We start from the raw sequence: 19,439 nt of genomic DNA on the forward strand, positions 1-19,439 counted from the left end.
CATACCCCTCAATGCAGAGTGGGTACGCGTATTCAAACACATAGGTAAATGCTAAAATGCGGTTTAGATAAAGCAGAATCCTTCTGACCTTGATTCTCCACGGTGACTTATGCACGCACATGACTTCTCCGCTGAAGGTAACCCTGCCTGCTGCACTGGTTTGCTTGCGTCCCCCTTTTCATTAGAGATTACCACCGATAAACGGCGCCAGGTGAGCCTCCATAGTGGCCAAGACGCAGGCGTGAATTGTCAAGATGTAAGCGGCGAAGGGGCGCGCACATGTGGTCAAGCGAGAGAAGGAGCGAGAGGCAGACAGCAGTGCGATCTTGTTCTTTGATACAAGACAAGACGAAGCTCTAGTATTAAAATGGTTCGTGACCGAAGATGCGAGACGCAAGACACAAGAAAGAGAGAGAGAAAGAGAAATCACTAATGAAGTTCGCCGTTCCGAGCCGTAGCACCATGAAAGAGTGTTGAAAATGATGATGAAAAGGAGGACGAAAGGGCGGAGGAGGGTCGTTCTAACGGATGGGAGAGAAAAGTGACTCTCCCTCTTCGGGGGCGAGAAGACAGAGAACCTTGGCACATGAGAAGAAGCGTGAGGTTGATGTGAACCGGGTACTCAACAACCCCAACAAGACCCCGGGATGGATGCACACATAAGAAAAGAAACACATATCGGGCCCTCTCCAGATCCGGAATCGTATTTTCCCCTGCCAGCAGCAGCGGCTTCGGCATAGCCGAGCACGTACGACACAATGGAATGGAAAGGAGGTGCCTGGGCTATAACACAGTATAATCGCATGCTGCCTGTCAGACCTCCCCGGGGTGTTGAAGAAGAGCGAAGAAGGAAAGAAAGTCGAGATACCAACATGACCAGGATATTTCGTAGAAGTACAGAATGGCTCGCGGTCCGATTCCTTCTACTCAACCTGGAGAGAGACCCGGAATAAGCAAAGGAACAGCGCAAAACGGAGAGACGAATGTCGTCACCTACCGCAGCATAGCGCCTTCATCATTTTCTGTACGAAAGTAGGCTGCGGTTCATTGTTCGCCGGACCACCGGCGCCTTGCTGGCTGGTCTTGGCCGGGTTGGCAGGACTGCCCATATGCCCGGAAATGTTGGCATTTGAGTTCTGGAACTGTGCTTGAGTCGAAGCCGCTGGCGTGGCATCAAGACCTCCGCTCTGTCGCTTCGGGGCCATTCCTCCGGACACGCTTGGCCGGTCGCGTGTCTTTCCAGCTCCAGGTTTGGCCGGAGACGGAGGGGGAGGCTGCGCCGCATTTAAACGGTCGGCAGTCACTCCCGGTCGACTACCCCGAAGCTGTTGAGCGTGAAGCTCCCGCGCAGATGAGTTGGGGAGGGCGTTGTTGTGGAGGTGTTGCTGTGACGAGTACGACTTGTACTCCCAGCCTCTACCATTGTTAAGTTTCATCCAGTCGTACTCTCCATCTTCGACATCTCCAGTATTCTTAAGAGCTTGCGTCATGAGGTCTCGGAGGTAGTCGTAGTCGGGGGTGTCCTCGAAGCCGAGATTGCGAACATAGGTCAGGTATTTCGTAAACTCTTCTTTGCGTCAGGTCAGCCGTGTTTGTAAGTTAAATAGTTGGCAGGAGATTAGTACCTGGAAACCCATCACACAGATCCTTAATCGCAGTAGTCTGCTTCTTCTCGCCGATCTTCTCGTACTTCTGCTTGTTGGTCGCAGCCTTGAGACCCTGCCAGGGGAGTCCACCTCTCAGGAAGTACAAGAACACATGGCCCAACGCCTCGAGATCGTCACGGCGCGATTGTTCCCGTCCCAAATGGGTGTTGATGCTCATGTAGCGGGCTGTACCGGACAGCGACTTCCGCTCACGGTAGGGGATATGCTGCTTTGTCTTGGGATCTCTGTATTGCTTGGCCATTCCGAAATCGACAACGTGAATTACATTAGCGGCCTTGGTATTGGGACGACCGATGAGGAAGTTATCAGGCTTGATATCACGGTAGATCAGGTTCTTCTCATGGATAGTTTGGACTCGGGAGAGCTGTGAGGAGGTTTAGAAAAGGCCACAAGTAGAGAGCAGCATGAAGCTCACCATCTGTTTGGCGACCATGACAACGGTCTTGATGGAAAACCGCCGGTTGCAGTGATCGAACAGGTCCTCCAAGCTGGGTCCAAGCAGGTCAATGACCAGGATATTGTGGAGGCCCTCCTGGCCAAAGTAGTAGACATTGGGAATGCCAGCTGCACCATATTAGTCCAAATTCTGACCGAGTCGACTTAGGGAAGACTTACGGCACCCGACAAGGATCTTGTATGTCCGATATTCATCACGGAGTTGCGGAGCATCACTTTTGCGAGGTTCCTGCTCATCATTAGCAGGGGGGCACACCTTGTTATTTCATGCGCGATGTCACGTACGAATTTAATCGCCACCTGTTGGTTATTCAAAAGGTTCGTGCCCTCGAAGATCACACCGAACGATCCTTCGCCGATCTTCTTGCCAACACGGTAGTGGACACCAACGACATTGGAGGATGAGGAAGCCATGTTTGCGGAAGTCGGACGATGAAGACGAAAGACCGCAGACAGGTCAGATATCGGAGACGGGTTTCAGAGGACTTGGAGAAGATGACTTCACACGTGATGTTAGCCTGACAAACTAATCCAAGCAATCGATGAGGCGGGCCATCGATCAACAAGCAGAGATCCCAGACAAGGGCCTGTCAGGGAGGGGTGAAGAAGAGGCGAAGCGATGGGTCCGGGGAAGGTGTCTCACAGAAAGCCCGATATTTTACCAAGCTCGACCCTGCATATGAAGAGGAGACCCAGCGAGCAGGGATGACTAGTGTCCAGACAGATCCTGACTGCGGGAGGTGACAGGCGAAGGGCCGGGACGACTGCTCAAACGATCGCGAGAGCGAAGACTCGGAGAAGTGGGAGGAGGGAGGGGGCCAAAAGGTTGCAGAAGTAGCCTCGCCTCGGAGGGGGGGAGGAAGAGGGAGGCGGCGAAGCGGCGTCGAGCGAAGTTGGTTTGGTGGTGACGGGAGGGAAGAACCAGGGCTTCCGGGGGGAGGGGGGAGGAACTGTAGGTTGACTGACAGTTTGAAGGTGTGTTCGGTACGCGAAAGGGGAGGAGGAAATTCGGCGCTGGGACACGGAGGCGATCGAGATAACCGAATGGAAAAGAGAGATTCAATGCAAAGTCCCCTGAAGCGTCGACCGAGCGCGTGGCAGTAGGATGGAGATGGGATGGTAATTGGGGAGGCCGAAGCCGAATGGAAGAAAAGGATAGGAGGATTGAAGATGAGAGGATGCGAATTGAGGACGGAGGTGAGCAGTGAACACACCAAGATTGGTATGAACCAATTACTGCTACGGCCTGCCTACGGGGAAGGGGGAAAAAGGGAGGAGAGGAGGAAGAGAGAGAGAGAGAGGGAGAGAGAAAAGAGAGAAAGAGGAGAAAAACGAGGCGGAGAGAGGAAGAGGAGGAGGGAAGAGTGAGGAGCAGGAGGAAGCAGGAGAAAGAGGAGAGAAGAGCTGCAGCAGTGCAGTGCCAGTTACCAGTGTCAATTACCAGTGCCAGTACGATGCCAGTGCTCACTTTACTTACTCGACTTCTCTCCCTCAGGCACTCACTTATTCACTTACTCGCTATGGCTACTAGTCTAGTAGTTTGAGACGGAGGGAGGCGATGGCTTCTTTGGTTTGGTCTGGTTTAGGCTTGGTAAGTTGTTGGTATGGCTCGGTTTGGTCGGTCCTGGTCTGGGTCTCTTTTGGGCTCCTCTTTTTTCCTCCTTCTCTCTTCTTTAATCTTCTTCCGATTTGATTTGGCTTGTTCGGGTTCGATCCGGACAATCCGTTTTTCGACAAACTGACAGATTGAAGAATCACAATAACAATATTACAATGAACACAATGACGGGCTGTTCTTGAAGCTTGGGCAGTCTTTCTCTTCCCCCCCCCCCCCTTCCTCTCTCCCCTCATTCTGCCCAGTTTTCCCTCCTTCTGCCGGTCGGTACGGTAACACCTGGTATGGAATACCGACTAAGGGGGACTAGCCGGGCGGTGATGGCCGAAAAGGCCCCAAACGATAGGGGATGAAGGGCGGTAATCGGACGGTTCCGGGGGTATTGATACCACCCCATCCTGCTTGTCTTGATTACTTTGAGACAGTTGGAACAAGCCATGCATGCATGGGTGCATGCTTTGAACAATCCACATCCCGTCAGTAAGGTACCACGGTGAAAAGTCATGAGTCCAAATATTCTAGAATCTCACCTGTGGGTGGTTTTTGTTCTTGTTTTGGAAGTCAATTCTATGATATCAATTGATCAACATTAGCATTAACATCATCATCATCCTCCTCCTCCTCCTCCTCTTCTTCTTCAACCACAACAGGAACTGGGACCGGGACGGGCACACGGCAGGCTCCTCTTTTCTTCCCCTCCGCCCCCCAAAAGCTACCGCCGAAGTAACTAGATTAGTACAGGTAAGTTTCGGCAGGGTCGAATGTTCTATTGATTCAGAATTTCAGATAAGAGAGAAAGAAAAAGAGAGAGGGAGAGAAGGCAAAACAGTGCAATCTGGAGTTTCACCGCTAAGAAACTTCGGAACCTTCGCCCCGGGCACAAGGGAAGGAGTCACTAGCGGCGCCTCTAGCGTTGAGCTCGCTGAGATTGGGCCAAATTGGCTCTATAAATGGAGAACGGCTCAACAAGATATTAAACCGTTAGACGCGCCGCCGCCGCCCCCCCCCCTCTCTCCCAGACGGTTCCGGCCATCTCGAAAGGCATTCGGGAAAGAAAAGGGAAGCAATTCTTCAACAGGTATCGGTATGATGCCACCAGGAATGGTGGGGAGGGAGGAAAGGGAACAATGTGAAGCGGAGCAAGAAAGCAACATTCATCTGGGTGACTCGACTGGACTTGACTTGACTCAACTCAAACCAACTCTCTTTTCATCCATCAAAGCCAAAGGGGGAGAAAGAAAAGAACCTTACATGCAGTTTTGGGGGCGTAGTTACTACGGTGACTGAATTCTACTTTCCTGCAGGTTTGACGCCCGTAATCATACCGACAGGACAGGTACCGGCTGTGGAATGAGGATGGACAAGATGGATGGATACCGTATTCATGCCATTATGGAGAATCGGTCGGGTTAGTGCCAGTGGGTTGTGCCTTAGTGCCAGGTACCTATCGATCGGTTATCCGATCAGTAAACCCAGCAGAATTCTGATTATTATTATTTTGATTATGACTATTGAGGAGACGACCCCATCTCCAACTGGGAATAGATGAGCGCTGTTCGGTCCTGAGAGCCGAACTGTCGCCGGCAACCGGAGGAGGCAGAAGCGAGCGAAAGACAGATAGTACACACGTTTTTACGTTCTTAGTTGTGAGGGAAAGCTTGAGGACCATAGACAATTAGACAGACGCCAGTCATGTCTCTCTTCTTCTTTCCCCCCCTCCATGGGTACAGAATCTCTCATCACCCAATTATGGCCCGTATCTGTAGCTGTCAACCGGTGCTGACAGATGAGGAGCTAGTTAAATCGCCTGCTCCCCAAAATCTTAGCTTTGCCATCTCACTGGTTGCCCAAACTCCAACCGATCAATCCCTGAGGCTGTGATCCGTAGAAGCCCACGGAGAAAATGGCAGGAATGGCTTGATACTCACTGCGCTGGCACTGCGCCCCTGACCAGTCCTGGCTGCGCCCTGGGGGCCACCACGCTTAGGGCTTGAAGCTACGACTATCCCGGTTAGTCAAGAGGGGAACCCGGTGGAGCTGTGAAACGGAGTCTCTTTCTCCGTACCTAGTAAAACTACGTAGTCTGCTGGAGGTCTCGAGGTACGAGTATGATTCGAGACTCAATAATAATGATTGATTCAGTAAAACAATGGTATCCATCCGGTCGTAGGTACAGTATCATACCGTTTCCACTTCCTCCAGACTATCAACCTTGTTCCCCCACGGTTACCCACGACACTAGGTTCGGATGGAATACGAACTTGCCCTGTCGGCGGAACATGAGCATCACTTACATTAGGGCTCAAGATCTGGAGATCACGGGCGTCGTCGTTACGGCGAATCCGCTATCCTCAATGGAGGATAGTCAAGCCTGCTCAATGGACTTAAGAAAGATCTAGTGCCAGTGAAAGGAAGGCCCCTACTGCTTCTTCTGTACGGAGTACTGTATAATAACATCGACTTACAGATATTGGCGGCACATCAATTGGTGACGGCGCGATGCATCTGACACGTCCATGATCCACAATTCATTGGGTGCCAAACCCCATTGTCTGAAACGTCTCTTATGCAGCCTTGAAACGGCTTTCCCAATGTCAGGTGCAATGCGACGTGAGCAGCGCTCGTTCTCAGTACCCAAGGCTCGCGTCCAATGGCTAGATATTCTATGCTAGATAAAACCCTCCAAGGAATACTCACCGCCACGCCTCGACTGATGACGAGATCTAGGGGATATTGAAGGGAAACTCAATCGGGCTCACGTTACGTTGGCCTGACTGCAGCAACAATTCGATCGTACAGGGTTCATAAAGTGAGCTCTTACAACTCATCGGCCGGGACATCCTCCGCTTCGCTGCCGAGCTCGTCCGCCACAAGATCTCGACCATTATCCTCGTCTTCTTCCTCCATATCGCCATCCTCGTCCTGGTCCTCGTCTTCATCGTCTTCCTCGCTGCTGCTGCCACTTCCATCGGTGTCAACGTCGCTGCCAGGATCATAGTCCTCCTCATCCTCGTCCTCTTGGTCCTCAAGCTCTCGCTGTGCCTTCTGCAATTCACTCTCTTCTTCTTCTGCAGCACCTTCTGCAACAGCAGTGGCATCCTCTTCGGTCTTAGCCCCATTTCCATTGTAACGCTTCGCACGACGAGCTTCTGCGAGACTAGCATCTTGTAGACCGTGCTTTTTGACATAGGCATCGATTCCGGAGAAGTTGGCCTGGTCAATCATGGAGAACTCAAACTCTTGGGTCTCATCACTGGCAGTGGGCCGGGCCAGGATGTTAAGATTGAATGTTCGCTGCAAGACAGATGTGTAGGAAATCGACTCAATGTTCTCAAACGCAAAGAAAATCAAGGGCTTCTTGAAGCCGAAGAGGATGCCGGTAGAGAGAAGAAAAAGGTACCCTACGGTGGAACATTGTTAGTCGAGATCGTAGCTTGTTAGACCACCAATATCTGGATGCCATACCATCTTTACTGCCGCGGAACGCCTTGACGTGAAAGGCCTTCTCCCCTTTGCGATGAGCCTCGGGCATCGCGCTCACAAATTGCCGCTCATCCGGGCGGATAACCTTGGTTCGCACCAGATTATCGTTCAAAACCTGTTGAACCACCTTCTCCGCAGTCTCGCCTTCGCCTGTTCCAAGCTGCTGTCCGGTTCCTGAGAACGCCGCCTTAGGCGGCCCATCGGCCACCGTCCACACGATAGATTCCAGACCAGCTACACCTTCCGGAGAGGCGTTGATGCCATCGCTGTATTGAGGGATGATGCAAAAGTTGAATTGCCGCTGATTCTTTTCCGGAACTGGTAGACATAAGACGTGCCCTGGCGACCACGAGCACACATTAGTAAATGCCACTCGAAGATATATTCGTAAGAATAACTCACGGATCCTGTCCAACTGGACCCCAAACTCTACCTCTTTCGACGCCTGGTTTCTTGCGCGGAGGAATCCGCCGGCCCCAGCAGTGATCTCCAGCGTAAGCTTTTTCCGCTGCGGCACAGCGAAGGAAACGTCTTGCATGTAAAACTGGAGCGATGCATCGGCTTTCAGGTCGCCCGCGGACGGCTGCGCAGCGGCAGCTGGATGGCCCTCCCCACCATTCTGGATCTTCCGTTTTTTTGCGGCAGGGCCGTCGTCGCTGACGGCCTCGCGGGGTTGAACGCGAGTGTTGGCGGCAGTCCTGGCCAGCAGGCTGGAGGTATATCTGGCAATGTCTTCGAACAGCGGCGCATGCTGGGGGGTATGTCCTATTTAGAATAAAGAACAAGCGATGAGTTAATGGTTCTTTCTGTCCTAGGCTCTGGCGAAACAATTGATGCCTTTGCGAGCAAAATGTGGAGGTTGAGGCGGGGGAGGGATGTGAATGGTTCTCGCAGTGGTCGATAGTGTTCACGTACCGATCGCATCGTAAACGCGTCTTTGGAGGGTAGGTTCGGCGGCGAAGGCGTCGTCGATGACGGGGTTCCTGGGTGGAGGACCTGAGGATGAGGAATTTATTGTGGCAAATGCCATAATGATAGAAGAAAGATAGGTAGATACGGCTAATCCAGGAGCGATGAATATATATGAGTAAGTCTAGAGAAGACGTGGAGGCCACAGTGCATCAGATGAGTGTGTAAATCAATTGGAGATGGGCAAGCAGAAGATTTGCGTTGCGGATCAAGTCGCAAGGTAGGCTGAGTTAAGTAAGGTAGCTTTTAGGATTTTAGTAAAGTATAGTAGGAGATGGAAGAAACTGAAGAAAGGATTGCACTCCTACCTACCTCCCCTGGCGGCTTGGTCGACCGGGAGGGAGCGCGCACTTAATGCAATTCAAAAATTAATACGGAGTAACAAACAGCCTTCAATAAAAGGTTCTTCCCGACACTGCTTAACATCCCCATTCTTGGTGCAATGGTTTATCTTGCGGAGATACTAGCACATTCATCGAGCCAATCTTCTTCTCCACTTCCTCCACAAACCTCATTCTTTTGTGATTTGAATAAAAGTCATATTCTATGCTACAAGCAGAACTATTGTATACACACACCCATTGTGGATAAAAAATAAAAAATCGCGCGAAATTACAAAAAGGGTTTGACCCCAAAGAAAAGCCGCCATTCCCTCGTCAGTGACCGACAGCCGATGCATAACACATTACCACCAGACAGATCAGGCGATCTTGGTGGCAACCTTGCTCTTCAAGAAATTCTCAATGAATCCATGTGTCTTCGAGTCCATTATGTAGTTTCCATCAGCATCCCGCTTAGCGTTACGGCGCTCCTGCGCCGCGGCGATCCTCAACCGGTGGGCTTCGCCCTTGGGGGTCAACAAAGATTGGCTTTCAAGATATTCGCGCTTGTAGTCTTCCATCCTCTTCTTCTCCACCCATTCCGGTTCGTGCCTAGTTCGGTATTTGGAATAAGGGTTGCGAAGTTCATCTATGACCGACGCGGGGAAAGGCGCATATCTGAGTGATGGCAGCCAGGTTGGCGTCTCGACTTCCATGCGGAGGGTATCCCATTCTTCGTCCTTTGGCGCCGGAGGTTCGGGCTTGGGCCACGGGATCTCAATGTCTTCGCCAGCAATATACCTGGTGTGTCTGGGGGTCTCGACTCCATAGCCGCGTTCAAGGATGGGTTCTCCGCCGTAAACATGTTGTACCAAGACATCTCGCGTTTGGCCGGTGGTTGGGTCGTCGAGAGCGACCACGAGACGGACATCGTCCAAGGGTAAGGGGATGCTGACCGACTGGAAGGGCGATTTTTCTCCGTAATTTTGGGTCAACCACTCGGGGAAGTAGACATCGGCCTAATTGAGGGTTGACACCGGTCTGTCAATCGAGATTCCTGGTCCAGAGCAGGGGCATGGGCAAACAATACCATATTGAGGTCCTTCACCGTCACTGTCTCGTTATTCTCATCCACCTTGATGACCTCGTTGATCTTGCCCTTATCCTTGCCCTTCATGATACATACCCGATCCCCCGCCGCGATGTTGATGTATTTTCGTCGGAGATGCTTGGGAATGTTCGGAGGGTTCAATGCCTGCGGAGTCAGGGCACCGAACCTGCTTCCTGCGAGAGCGGCATCACGCTGGGGGGCCAGAGGTCCACGCATCCAGTCTTCACGGCGACGGAGTTTCTCCTCGCGTAGGTTGTCGAGCTCCAGGCGCTTGTAGGCGAATCGCTGCCGAAGAGTGTCCTTGAGCTCTTCGCGTTCGGCAGCTTTGGCCGCCCGGATGGCCTTGCGCGTGGCCTGGTTCCGGGCCTGTGCCGTTCTCTGAATAACTTTTTGCATGGTGATATATTGCGGTGCCAGCAATGGCCGTCCTTTTCCGCTGAATTGCGGCCGGAATGAATGTCGGGGAAAGGGAAAATTGCGGCCCAGTATTGGTCACGTGACTTGACCCTCTGCAGCCAATCATATTTACCCCCTCCAAATCAGTCAGTAGTCAGATATCCATGTTGTGCACGGCCGAGCTACAATGATCATGCTCACTCATTCTATGGACTGGCTGTACTAGTATTCTCAAGGCCCCGGTGGCTATATAATTCTTCTAGTCAGGTGTGACAAGCTTGCGCCTCTCGTATCCGTTGGCAGAGTAGCTTATACATATCGACCTCAAGATAAGCTGATATGCCAACCTGGAAGAGAATAAGCACCATGATCAAGGGTGGTATGGGGATACTCTGCTTTGGGTCTGGCTACCTGACAACCACCTCCATCTCTCATGACTACGTGGAGCATGTAGCAATGACTCGAGTTTGGGATATGAACAAACCACCATGGCCATGGAATATTCTCCGCATTGTCAGCTGCTTCGCACGCTCCACAACAAGTCAGGTTGGCTAGATTAATAGGTGCTTCTGGCAGCAACATCGAAAGAGATCGGATGAGTTATTTTGCAGCCGGTTGACGACCAAATCAGAGACCATATACGGACTATGGCTCTGTCACAAACCCAAGCCAAAATGAGATTCACTGGCCTGCGAGACTCTTCACAGTCTGAAGCCTAGGAACCTACTTTTTTTCTTGAATTGTGATCTGACAGATGGTAGCGCACACTCGCATAGATGTCCATGGCTCGACCGTCGACTGAACACAAAGCCTCGTCCGATTGCACCAACCGTACAATTGCCAGGTAGGTCGCCAGCGCATGTATTTCTCCACATATTGCGAGACATACTGTCCGTAAATGTCGCCACAGTGAAAGTCTGTATCCCTATCAAAAGCCAGTCATCCAGGGCCCTTGTCGATCTAGCCACCGTGGATGTACCCTTCAGCTACCATGTACGGCGTTCCCGAGGATCTTCCCAACCAAACGTCGTGGTCTAAGCAATGTGAGTCGGTAGGTGCGGGCGATCCAATCAACGACTGGCCAACTTAGAACTGGTACAGCATTAGTGCAGCAGGCCTGCGATTCTGATTGGGGACGGGCCATTGTGTGATGATCTGAAAAGCTAATACGACCACTGAGTGCTTACACTTGCTGCACTGGGGACTGCAAGGCGACTGCCAAGTTATCTATCTGTGGCTGAGAGTGGTATGGCAAGGCTATAGCCGGAAGCGGTACGTAAGTAGGTTTGGCTTCTCCCGAGAGTGTATTTTTACCTCGTGATCGTAAAGTATGATATACTTTATCTTACATTGTTGACGGTGCAAATTGACACCATCGCCATGACCATCAATGACCGGCATCGTGGTTCTTCCCGAATTTGAATGAGAATAGGGACCAGCCACAGTATTGGACACAGGCTTTGCCAGGGGCCGCACTTGTTTGGGAGGATTTCTAGCCCCATTAGATGACGTTGACCGGGGAGGAGAGTACGTATGTACATACATGCAACTGATCACAGCATGATCTAGGTTGTATCGAAGACCACTTGCACCGCGACATATCTTTGGGATCGGTCGTCGGTAAAAGTGAGCGGAAAGCGGATCTGCAGAGTACTCATAATTTACTACAGTCACAGGGCAGACGTAGATTCCCCTTGGAAGTCCCCTCAAGTGAAAACGTGCATTGTCTCTTCACCTTCGGAACTTTGAAGAAGTAGAGTGAGTGCTACTGAACATCACCAAAGGTACATATTTGGCGACAACAAATCATGTCTGTCAATCTCTTAGTAGTATAGCCAGGAGTTTCCCCAAGGGCAACACAGCTCAACAGCAGGGATTGTCGGAGGGCTATGGAGCAGGGTAGGAAGACTGTCTAGCCGTTCTCGAGCTTCGTTGCCAGCTATCCAGGGTAGTCGGCGATCCCCGCATAGAGTATGGAGCTGCAGGGCCAACCTCCGTGGCTAGCCATACGGCTTTGACGAGTATATCGAAATGCAGGACTTGATGTCATTCCACCCCCAGGAAAAGTTACATGGAGGGTGATCATCTCGAGTCTCGATCTATTTTTTCAAGAATCTCAAGCATCTCACGCGAATTTGCAACGATTGACCACCGCCGTTGCATTCAGGGTAATTCAGATATCATGAATGTGAGTAAGATTGAAAATAACGGCGAAGATCACCCAGACAAGACGTCGGATAGCGCAGGTAAAAATGGTTGATACATTATGGCTTGATTGCACAGACACCCTAGTGAGTGCCCTCTAAGGATTTGATGGGAGCTCGAAGCTTTCAAAAAGCCCTTTGTCTCCAGTCCTGGCTGTTTGGCACGACGACAATCACTCTCAAGTCAAGCAGGGGAGAAAGAAAGAAAATGACGACATACAACCAGAGCCGACGCGGTCGGAACGGGGAATGAATTCCTAAGATTAATGACAACAAAAGGACCTGCTTAGAATAGGGGTCGACCACAATACTATACATAGTTGTACTTACGGATGGGAATTCTGCGGTTGATTGAGTTGAGTCCGGTATCATACAATACCATACATGACTCTATCTTACCTGACAGTCACCCGTCGTAATCGCTCCCGTCTTCAGCCACGGTGGCTTTAATCGGAATGAAGACAAGTAGTTAACTAAGCAGATTAGGCAGCTAAGTAAGCAATGGAGATTGACCGGACAACGTAGTTAAACTTAGTGATGGACACAAGGACACGCGACTAGATAAAGGAGGTCAGGTCATGGGAAAAGAGTGGAAGACGCTCAGCCATTCGAATAATCTCTATCAAAGAATCCATAAGAATATTGGATGGAAAAAGAAAATGGTTCAAGGTTGCAGCTGACAAAGAGGAGAAGCCAGAGCATGATGAAGGAAAGACAACAAACAGTTAAAGGAGAAAGGGGGAAGTATAAACACTTCAAGGCTGTCACAGCCACATTCATAGTATCTCGACCACTTTGGGGAGAGGAAGGCGGAGGTGTGGAAGATTGTTTCAGATTACTGAGAGAGAGCCTCAGCAAATGACCTGGAAAGAGTCAGTCAGTCCTCAGGCCAACCCCAATAATCAATCACCATTACTAGTTCTGTGATAAGTAGTAAACCAGTTGCAAGCAAGCAAGAGCCGAGACAGAACAGGCAGCAGAGAGAGAGCAACGGGCTACTGTAGTTAGGTGTAGTAGTTAGCAGCAGGAGCAGGAGCATTAGTTTAGTTACTAACTATAACCTGGCAAGTACTTACAATCACCACTCACTACCACTAAGTACCACTACCACTACTAACTAACTGCCTACCTAGTAGTACCCTTTACTACCTACCAGGTACCACCATCCATCCTCTCTCCAGGCTCTATCAATCCCCCATCCATTCTTCTTTCTCTTCCCTCTTCCTCCTCTCTTTCCTCTCTCTTTCCTCTCTTTTCTTCTTCGTCATCCCTCCAACTTTATCTCCCTCCCTTTCATCCAGGGATTATTCTACAACTGGACTCTCTCTCTCATAATCTCTCTCTCCAAACTCATCTTTTGGGTTTATTCTTCCGATTCTAGACTCTTTTATTCCTCCCTCTTCCACCCCCACCCCCTACTCTCCCTCCCATATTTTAATCCGCGCCCGTTGCGCCTACTCCCGTGCACCGTACGTGATAACCCTTTTCCTCGGGCGCCTGACTTGTCCCTTTCTCTCTCTCTCTCTCTCTCTCTCACTCTCGACCTTCAACCTCCACCTCTCTCTTCCTCTCTCTCTTTCCCCCCCCCCCCCCTCCCAAAATCCAAATTCCCCATCAACTACTCACCTCCCTTTTTCCATTCCCTATTCTCCACCAAACACACTTTTTCTCTTGTCGCATATCGCTATACCAACCTATTTTCTGCTTTCCCACTTACTGACCTTCTTCCCTTACTAAAGATGGCTGAGATTCGCCGCAAGCTTGTCATCGTTGGTGATGGTGCCTGTGGTAAGACCTGTTTGTTGATGTAAGTTTTCCATCCTTGATCGCCTCCATCCTAGGGGCCAAATGGCACGTACTGACTACATATCTTCTCCTTAGTGTCTTTTCCAAGGGCACTTTCCCTGAGGTGAGCCTCCGCCTCCTATCCTCCCCTGGGTTTCCCGACGCCGCTGTCCCTTGTCCCCTTCATGCTCGATGCGAAACAACTCATGGAGCGGTGAATCTAGCCTTTCGTTCCTAGCCGACTAACTGAACACAACGTCTTAGGTCTATGTCCCTACTGTCTTCGAGAACTATGTCGCCGATGTTGAGGTCGATGGCAAGCATGTTGAGCTCGCTCTTTGGGATACTGCTGGTCAGGAAGATTACGATCGTCTCCGTCCTCTCTCATACCCCGACTCTCACGTTATCCTGATCTGCTTTGCTGTCGACTCCCCTGACTCCTTGGACAACGTTCAGGAGAAAGTGAGCCATTTCCCCCATTCCAGACCTTGGGGATGAAGCCTGCGCATCTCATCGAGGTCCTTTGGGCTCAACATGCTAATGAATTTTACAGTGGATCTCCGAGGTTCTGCACTTCTGCCAGGGTCTTCCCATCATCCTGGTTGGCTGCAAGATGGATCTCCGCCACGACCCTAAGACCATCGAAGAACTTCACAAGACCTCCCAGAAGCCGGTTACCCCTGAGCAGGTAAGTCCATCTGGCGCGGTAACAAGTTGAGTTTTGGGTGATCGCTGACTTTTGACCAGGGTGAGGAAGTTCGCAAGAAGATCGGTGCCTACAAGTATCTCGAGTGCTCTGCCCGTACCAACGAGGGTGTTCGTGAGGTCTTCGAGGCGGCCACCCGGGCTGCGCTCCTGACCAAGACCCACAAGAGCAAGAAGAAGTGCACCATCCTGTAAACTAGTTGTTTCCTTCGCAAAAGGTCTGTTTCGTGCGGAGATTATATGAACGGATAAGCGTCTCGAATATTTGGTTTCTATTATTTAACTCGAAGGGGTCTTCCGTTGGCGTGTTCCAATCTGTGCCTGGATGCGAGTGTGGATAATGTTCAATCACGGGCACATGAGCTTTATGGGATTATCTGGCTATGCAGTTGGTCGACTTTCTTGTTTTGCAGACTTCATTTTCTAGGGAGGCGTTGTCTTGTCTTCACAACCTTGTGGGTTTCTTTATCTTTTTTCACCAGCTCTCCATAGGCGCCTCCAGGGCGGTTCGCGATCATCCACTATGGCAAATTGGGCGCCGGGTTGCTCCCCAAGCAAAAGAGGTCCTTGCTTCAACGGGCTATGGAGGTTGGAGGTGGCGCAGGTTGACGGGCAGCCCTCTCTTTACGCATGAGTACGATCGCCATTAGGAGGAGGTCTGTTGATTCAGAAAGTCGACATATTTCCGCCATCGGTCGGATGGTTCCTCCCACTTGTCTCGCCCGTCGGGTTCCCTCAGCACAATTTCTTTATCACCAGATTTCCCCCTCTGCTGTGTTCTAATCTGTTATCTTTGTTTATTTTCGGTTAAAGTGAATGCATGGTATTGTCACTGGATTTGAACATCTCCCCCTGTTCTCTGCTGTTCTCTCAGTCGCCGCGATTCTAATAACTATACATGTGTCCTTCGCGATGGATGTTGAGCCATGCAGAAAGAGAATCTTGAAACAGAACTCATACTTGTGTCATTGTCTACTAATCATTTCAATTTTCCGCGCTCTGCGTTGCATGCCCCCTTGTTTTCTTTCCATGTCTGATAGGCATCGACAATAGTTGTTGACTGTGCGAAGCAAGAAATTCATAGGTAGAAAGAACCAACTCCACATTGCACTTCCGTGGCTTGAATATCAAGCACATGTAGCGATGCTATTGATAGTAACACTAGTCTGGTCCAAAGGCACGTACCATACGACTCGCTCAGGGCTGTAAACAACACCTACTGTAGAAGGAAATCCGGCATACAGGCAAGCTATTTTAGGTATGTATGTACTGGCGATACAAGATTGCATGGTGCAAGCCAGATTATCAACACTAATGTATGTATGTACGTTTGAAGAGAAGAGTGGTCCGAGTATTGAACATTTGCGTCAGCACTGAAGAACATTAGTTCTTCGTCCCCGCCTCTCCCTCAGAGCTGGGACATACGAACAGTTTCTGCGGCTTTGTATCTCTCCCCTGAACAAGGGGGAATGAATTGACGAAGAGGGCATGCTGGTCATAGCGTTAGCACCAGGTCCTCTCGCTCCCGACAAGGTATATCGTATTCGTTTTTGTCCACGGAGGCGTGTCGTTCAGGTTTGTAGCTGTCACTGAGCATAGCTTAGGGGACAAATCAATGTTCTTGTATAAGAACTGACTGCTAGGTTCCTGTGAGTTATGTCATCCACATGTTGTGTGGTTCTCCTGGGACTTAGAAATCGCCGAGGGCCGCAGTATAGTTGGAAGACACACCAAGCTCCATTAGCTCATGTAGATGCTCGACACTGAATATGGTCATTCTTCGCCGGTTCTTGTGGGAAGAGATGGTAGATACAGCTGGGATTCGAATCTACGTAAGGACAAAACAGGGGGCCCTTTTGCCAAATCTATCTATTCAGACTCAATAAATTGCCGATATACCGTCTGGCATCGAGGCCCAATCCTTCGACAAGCTTCGCAGGCCCTGTATCGGTCCTTGCCGCCTGTAAGCCCGGTGATGAGGCACCGCCGAGATCTCGAAAGAATCGGGAGCCGCTACCGCTACGGACATGCCCTGATGGAGGGACGTGATCGCTTGACCGTCTGATGAGAAATGCCTCTTGCTGCGCGCCCCCAGCATCACCAGCACCAGTACTGATGTTGGCCTCAGCTGGAGTGCCCGTGCTCGTTTCGGTGGTCGGGGTTCCTTCCTTTTCTGGTTGCGAAGTGGGATCGTCGGACATCCGCATCCAAACGATCCACCAGCCGCGACTGGTTTTGCAGGTTCTTTCGACCTCCAAGGGTCGAGACCGGGTTTCGCTGTAAGTGCTCAGGAGCCGGTGATGGATGTTAAGGCTTTCAACCCGTGACCAGGGCTGTGAAATAGCGCCATCTTGTGCCTCAATGCTGCTGGGAACTCCCAGCTCGGGTATGTTGGGAATGGAAGAGCGAATTGTTAAATTAGTAGAGTCGTATACGAAATTGTACACCTGTTGACTCTGGGGTGTGTTGGCATCGAAGGCACTGTCTGACATAGCGATTCGCTTCGAAGCGGTAGCTGGTGATGTGGAATTGCAAAGCGATTTTTGGAGTATGCTCAATTGGCTGTGAAGCTCGCGGTAAAAAGATAGCTGGGCTAAGGAGGGTGTTGAGGGATCGAAGAGGAATGTGCATATGAATGGTTGGTGCTGCAATCTGGTCAGAGTTCCATTGAAAGGATACGTAGGTATAGCAGAACGTACTACATAGACAACTGTTCGTAACTTGACTGAGCCTAGAGCACAAGAAATTAGCCATTGGGTGGATCAAAGCTCCTGCCCGGGGATGGAGTATTTTACCCGTAGGTGTTTCGTCCAAAGGAATTGCCTCTTCGAACGGGACTGTCAATTGAACATGCAATGTCCTTTGGTCGATTTTGTGACTTGATTCAGCAGTGGAAGGATTTTCAGCTTCGATATAATCATGGGTTTGACTGTCCGAGGTGCTAGTGCTTGTTTCACGGTGGAAGCCAATCAGAAAACTGGCACGATTCTGAATTTTGTCCTTATCGTCAACGTCGACATGATCTCCCTTCGATGATTCCTCGGCATCTGTAGGGGATTTCGTTGGCTTTGAGGCTGATGACCCAACCTCTTGTCTTAAAACTCCAACACGAGGATGCGGAGTGGTAGTCTTAGACGATGGCCCCCAAGACGAACCATATCCGAGTGTGAGATACTTCATGAACGTTTCCGTCCCGGGCATCATCCAGTCGCTTCCCCGCTCGCTCCGTGCTGACGAGCTCTCACTGCTGGTGATGGAGTTTGTTTTCATATTGAACTCCGTCGGCAGTTGTGAAGACTCTGGCGTCCCTATTACTAGCGGACGAGGTATTCCAGGTGAAAACGGGCGATCTGGAGTCGCAGTTTCTTGAGAATGGGCAACAAATACCTCTTTACTGCTCGATCCTCTCCCATCCGGAAGTCTGGGCCGATGCTTCTTTCGTCTTTTCCGCCGGCGAGGAGCAGTCGGGTCATCGCCCACTCCATAGGCGTCAACGCCGTATCTGTAAATCCATTCCATCCACTGAGAGACTCTCACAACAGAGTGCCTTGAAAGAGCACCGACTCCAGTGAAAATGACTCCATCCGAAGGCTTGGAGGCAACGCCCGCACCGAGCCACAAGTTTGCATCATAATTCTTGCTCTGGGACTCCCCCTCTCTGTCCTCCAGGGTAGACCCCCTAGACGAGGGACATGAGTCTCCAAACCGCGAGACAACCAGATCCAAAAGTCCATCCGTCCTAGCGACGAAGTCCTCCAAAACCTCTCTTTCCCCGCTACCCCATTCCTCCTCGCCAACGCCGACTCCTAGCTCGCCTCCAGCAGAGAGCTTGATGCCATCATACATATCGACAAGCGGATTCCCAGTGAGGAGCATTTCCCAGCTCCAAGCAAACCGCCACCAGAAGCTGTCGAGAATATTACAAAATGTGGACCTGCCAACATGATCGTAAAGGGCGTCGAGTGTAAATTGGTGATGTAAAAGGAAGATGGCATGTGCTCGGCGCATTTGTTGTATCAAAAGCTGTGGGGGGCACATCTCCCTTGAAGAGTATGCGAAGCTAGAGGTAGCTGAAGCAGCCCGCTGAGATGAGGTAGCCCAATCGACTGGCAGTCGAGTCAGGTCAACGGACTATAGAATCGATCTCAGCAGCTATCGATTGGATATGGGGACATGGGTCACCCACGGCTAGAATCCACCAATCTTGCTCCAGCTCATGCAAGATAATCTGCGACTTCTCTGTGTCCACATAATCCACGGCCCTGCCTTCCGAGAAGTTCCTGGTGTCCCAAATCAGCCCTGGTTCTCTCAGTGGTCCTCGATAGCGATTTCCCCCCACCTGGCGAAGCCAACTATCCCCTGGGCCAATCCTATTTGGCGCAGTCTATCATTCCACTCGTCACTGGATTCCTTGGCGCCAGTTTCCGAGAGTTGGCCGTCACGCTGCCGTGAGTGTTCCGCCCTGGATGTGTAAAAGACGATCTGATTCTGGATTGTTTCATCGGTCGGTCCGAGGCGGGGATTGTAGATGGTGAGGAAGGAAAGCTGCGCAGGAGTCACCGAAGCGGAGACATTGTCAGACATTGCGCTATCGACCTGTGAGCTCCAGCTCACAGCCTACCAAGCAGCAGCGCCGTATCTGCAACAGAGAATCATTAATGATAGTCGCCGGTTGAACCTGGGGGAGGTGGAAGGCGGTGACATCACGTGGCGGCATTCGGCGATCTT

General features: G+C 50.9%; 7 protein-coding genes across 7 annotated transcripts; 2 read left to right on the top strand and 5 right to left on the bottom strand.

Annotated features, from left to right (window-relative positions):
* Positions 1 to 989: 989 nt before the first annotated feature.
* Positions 990 to 2,537, bottom strand: BO97DRAFT_351701 (casein kinase I; the record flags this gene model as incomplete). The annotated part of the gene is made up of 5 exons (XM_025691992.1): positions 990 to 1,570; positions 1,626 to 2,031; positions 2,083 to 2,231; positions 2,283 to 2,352; positions 2,409 to 2,537. 5 exons carry the CDS (start codon positions 2,535 to 2,537, stop codon positions 990 to 992), a joined length of 1,335 nt encoding a protein of 444 aa, XP_025548640.1.
* A 3,639-nt stretch (positions 2,538 to 6,176) lies between these two features.
* On the bottom strand, positions 6,177 to 8,444 carry rtt106 (putative negative regulator of DNA transposition (Rtt106)). The gene is made up of 4 exons (XM_025694071.1): positions 8,137 to 8,444; positions 7,624 to 7,986; positions 7,204 to 7,560; positions 6,177 to 7,139 (listed from the first exon to the last, which is right to left on the bottom strand). Exons 1-4 carry the CDS (start codon positions 8,249 to 8,251, stop codon positions 6,556 to 6,558), a joined length of 1,419 nt encoding a protein of 472 aa, XP_025548641.1. The 5' UTR covers positions 8,252 to 8,444; the 3' UTR covers positions 6,177 to 6,555.
* Positions 8,445 to 8,714: 270 nt separating this feature from the next.
* BO97DRAFT_374545 (mitochondrial 54S ribosomal protein uL24m) lies at positions 8,715 to 10,051 on the bottom strand. The gene is made up of 2 exons (XM_025692939.1): positions 9,601 to 10,051; positions 8,715 to 9,529 (listed from the first exon to the last, which is right to left on the bottom strand). Exons 1-2 carry the CDS (start codon positions 10,015 to 10,017, stop codon positions 8,891 to 8,893), a joined length of 1,056 nt encoding a protein of 351 aa, XP_025548642.1. The 5' UTR covers positions 10,018 to 10,051; the 3' UTR covers positions 8,715 to 8,890.
* Positions 10,052 to 12,312: 2,261 nt separating this feature from the next.
* On the bottom strand, positions 12,313 to 12,730 carry BO97DRAFT_165043 (uncharacterized protein). Its single transcript, XM_025690252.1, has one exon. It carries the CDS (start codon positions 12,591 to 12,593, stop codon positions 12,348 to 12,350), a length of 246 nt encoding a protein of 81 aa, XP_025548643.1. The 5' UTR covers positions 12,594 to 12,730; the 3' UTR covers positions 12,313 to 12,347.
* Positions 12,731 to 13,960: 1,230 nt separating this feature from the next.
* rho1 (Rho family GTPase RHO1) lies at positions 13,961 to 14,906 on the top strand (the record flags this gene model as incomplete). The annotated part of the gene is made up of 5 exons (XM_025691991.1): positions 13,961 to 14,028; positions 14,103 to 14,130; positions 14,271 to 14,468; positions 14,560 to 14,694; positions 14,754 to 14,906. The coding sequence occupies 5 exons, from the start codon at positions 13,961 to 13,963 to the stop codon at positions 14,904 to 14,906; spliced, it is 582 nt and encodes a 193-aa protein (XP_025548644.1).
* Positions 14,907 to 15,444: 538 nt separating this feature from the next.
* BO97DRAFT_165036 (uncharacterized protein) lies at positions 15,445 to 15,830 on the top strand. The gene has a single exon (XM_025690251.1). It carries the CDS (start codon positions 15,528 to 15,530, stop codon positions 15,762 to 15,764), a length of 237 nt encoding a protein of 78 aa, XP_025548645.1. The 5' UTR covers positions 15,445 to 15,527; the 3' UTR covers positions 15,765 to 15,830.
* A 624-nt stretch (positions 15,831 to 16,454) lies between these two features.
* Positions 16,455 to 19,334, bottom strand: BO97DRAFT_374549 (uncharacterized protein). The gene is made up of 5 exons (XM_025692940.1): positions 19,051 to 19,334; positions 18,898 to 18,991; positions 17,507 to 18,842; positions 17,411 to 17,442; positions 16,455 to 17,356 (listed from the first exon to the last, which is right to left on the bottom strand). The coding sequence occupies exons 1-5, from the start codon at positions 19,293 to 19,295 to the stop codon at positions 16,577 to 16,579; spliced, it is 2,487 nt and encodes an 828-aa protein (XP_025548646.1). The 5' UTR covers positions 19,296 to 19,334; the 3' UTR covers positions 16,455 to 16,576.
* Positions 19,335 to 19,439: the final 105 nt, after the last annotated feature.

This window comes from Aspergillus homomorphus (genome assembly GCF_003184865.1).
Source record: "Aspergillus homomorphus CBS 101889 unplaced genomic scaffold BO97scaffold_37, whole genome shotgun sequence".
NCBI lineage: Eukaryota > Fungi > Ascomycota > Eurotiomycetes > Eurotiales > Aspergillaceae > Aspergillus > Aspergillus homomorphus.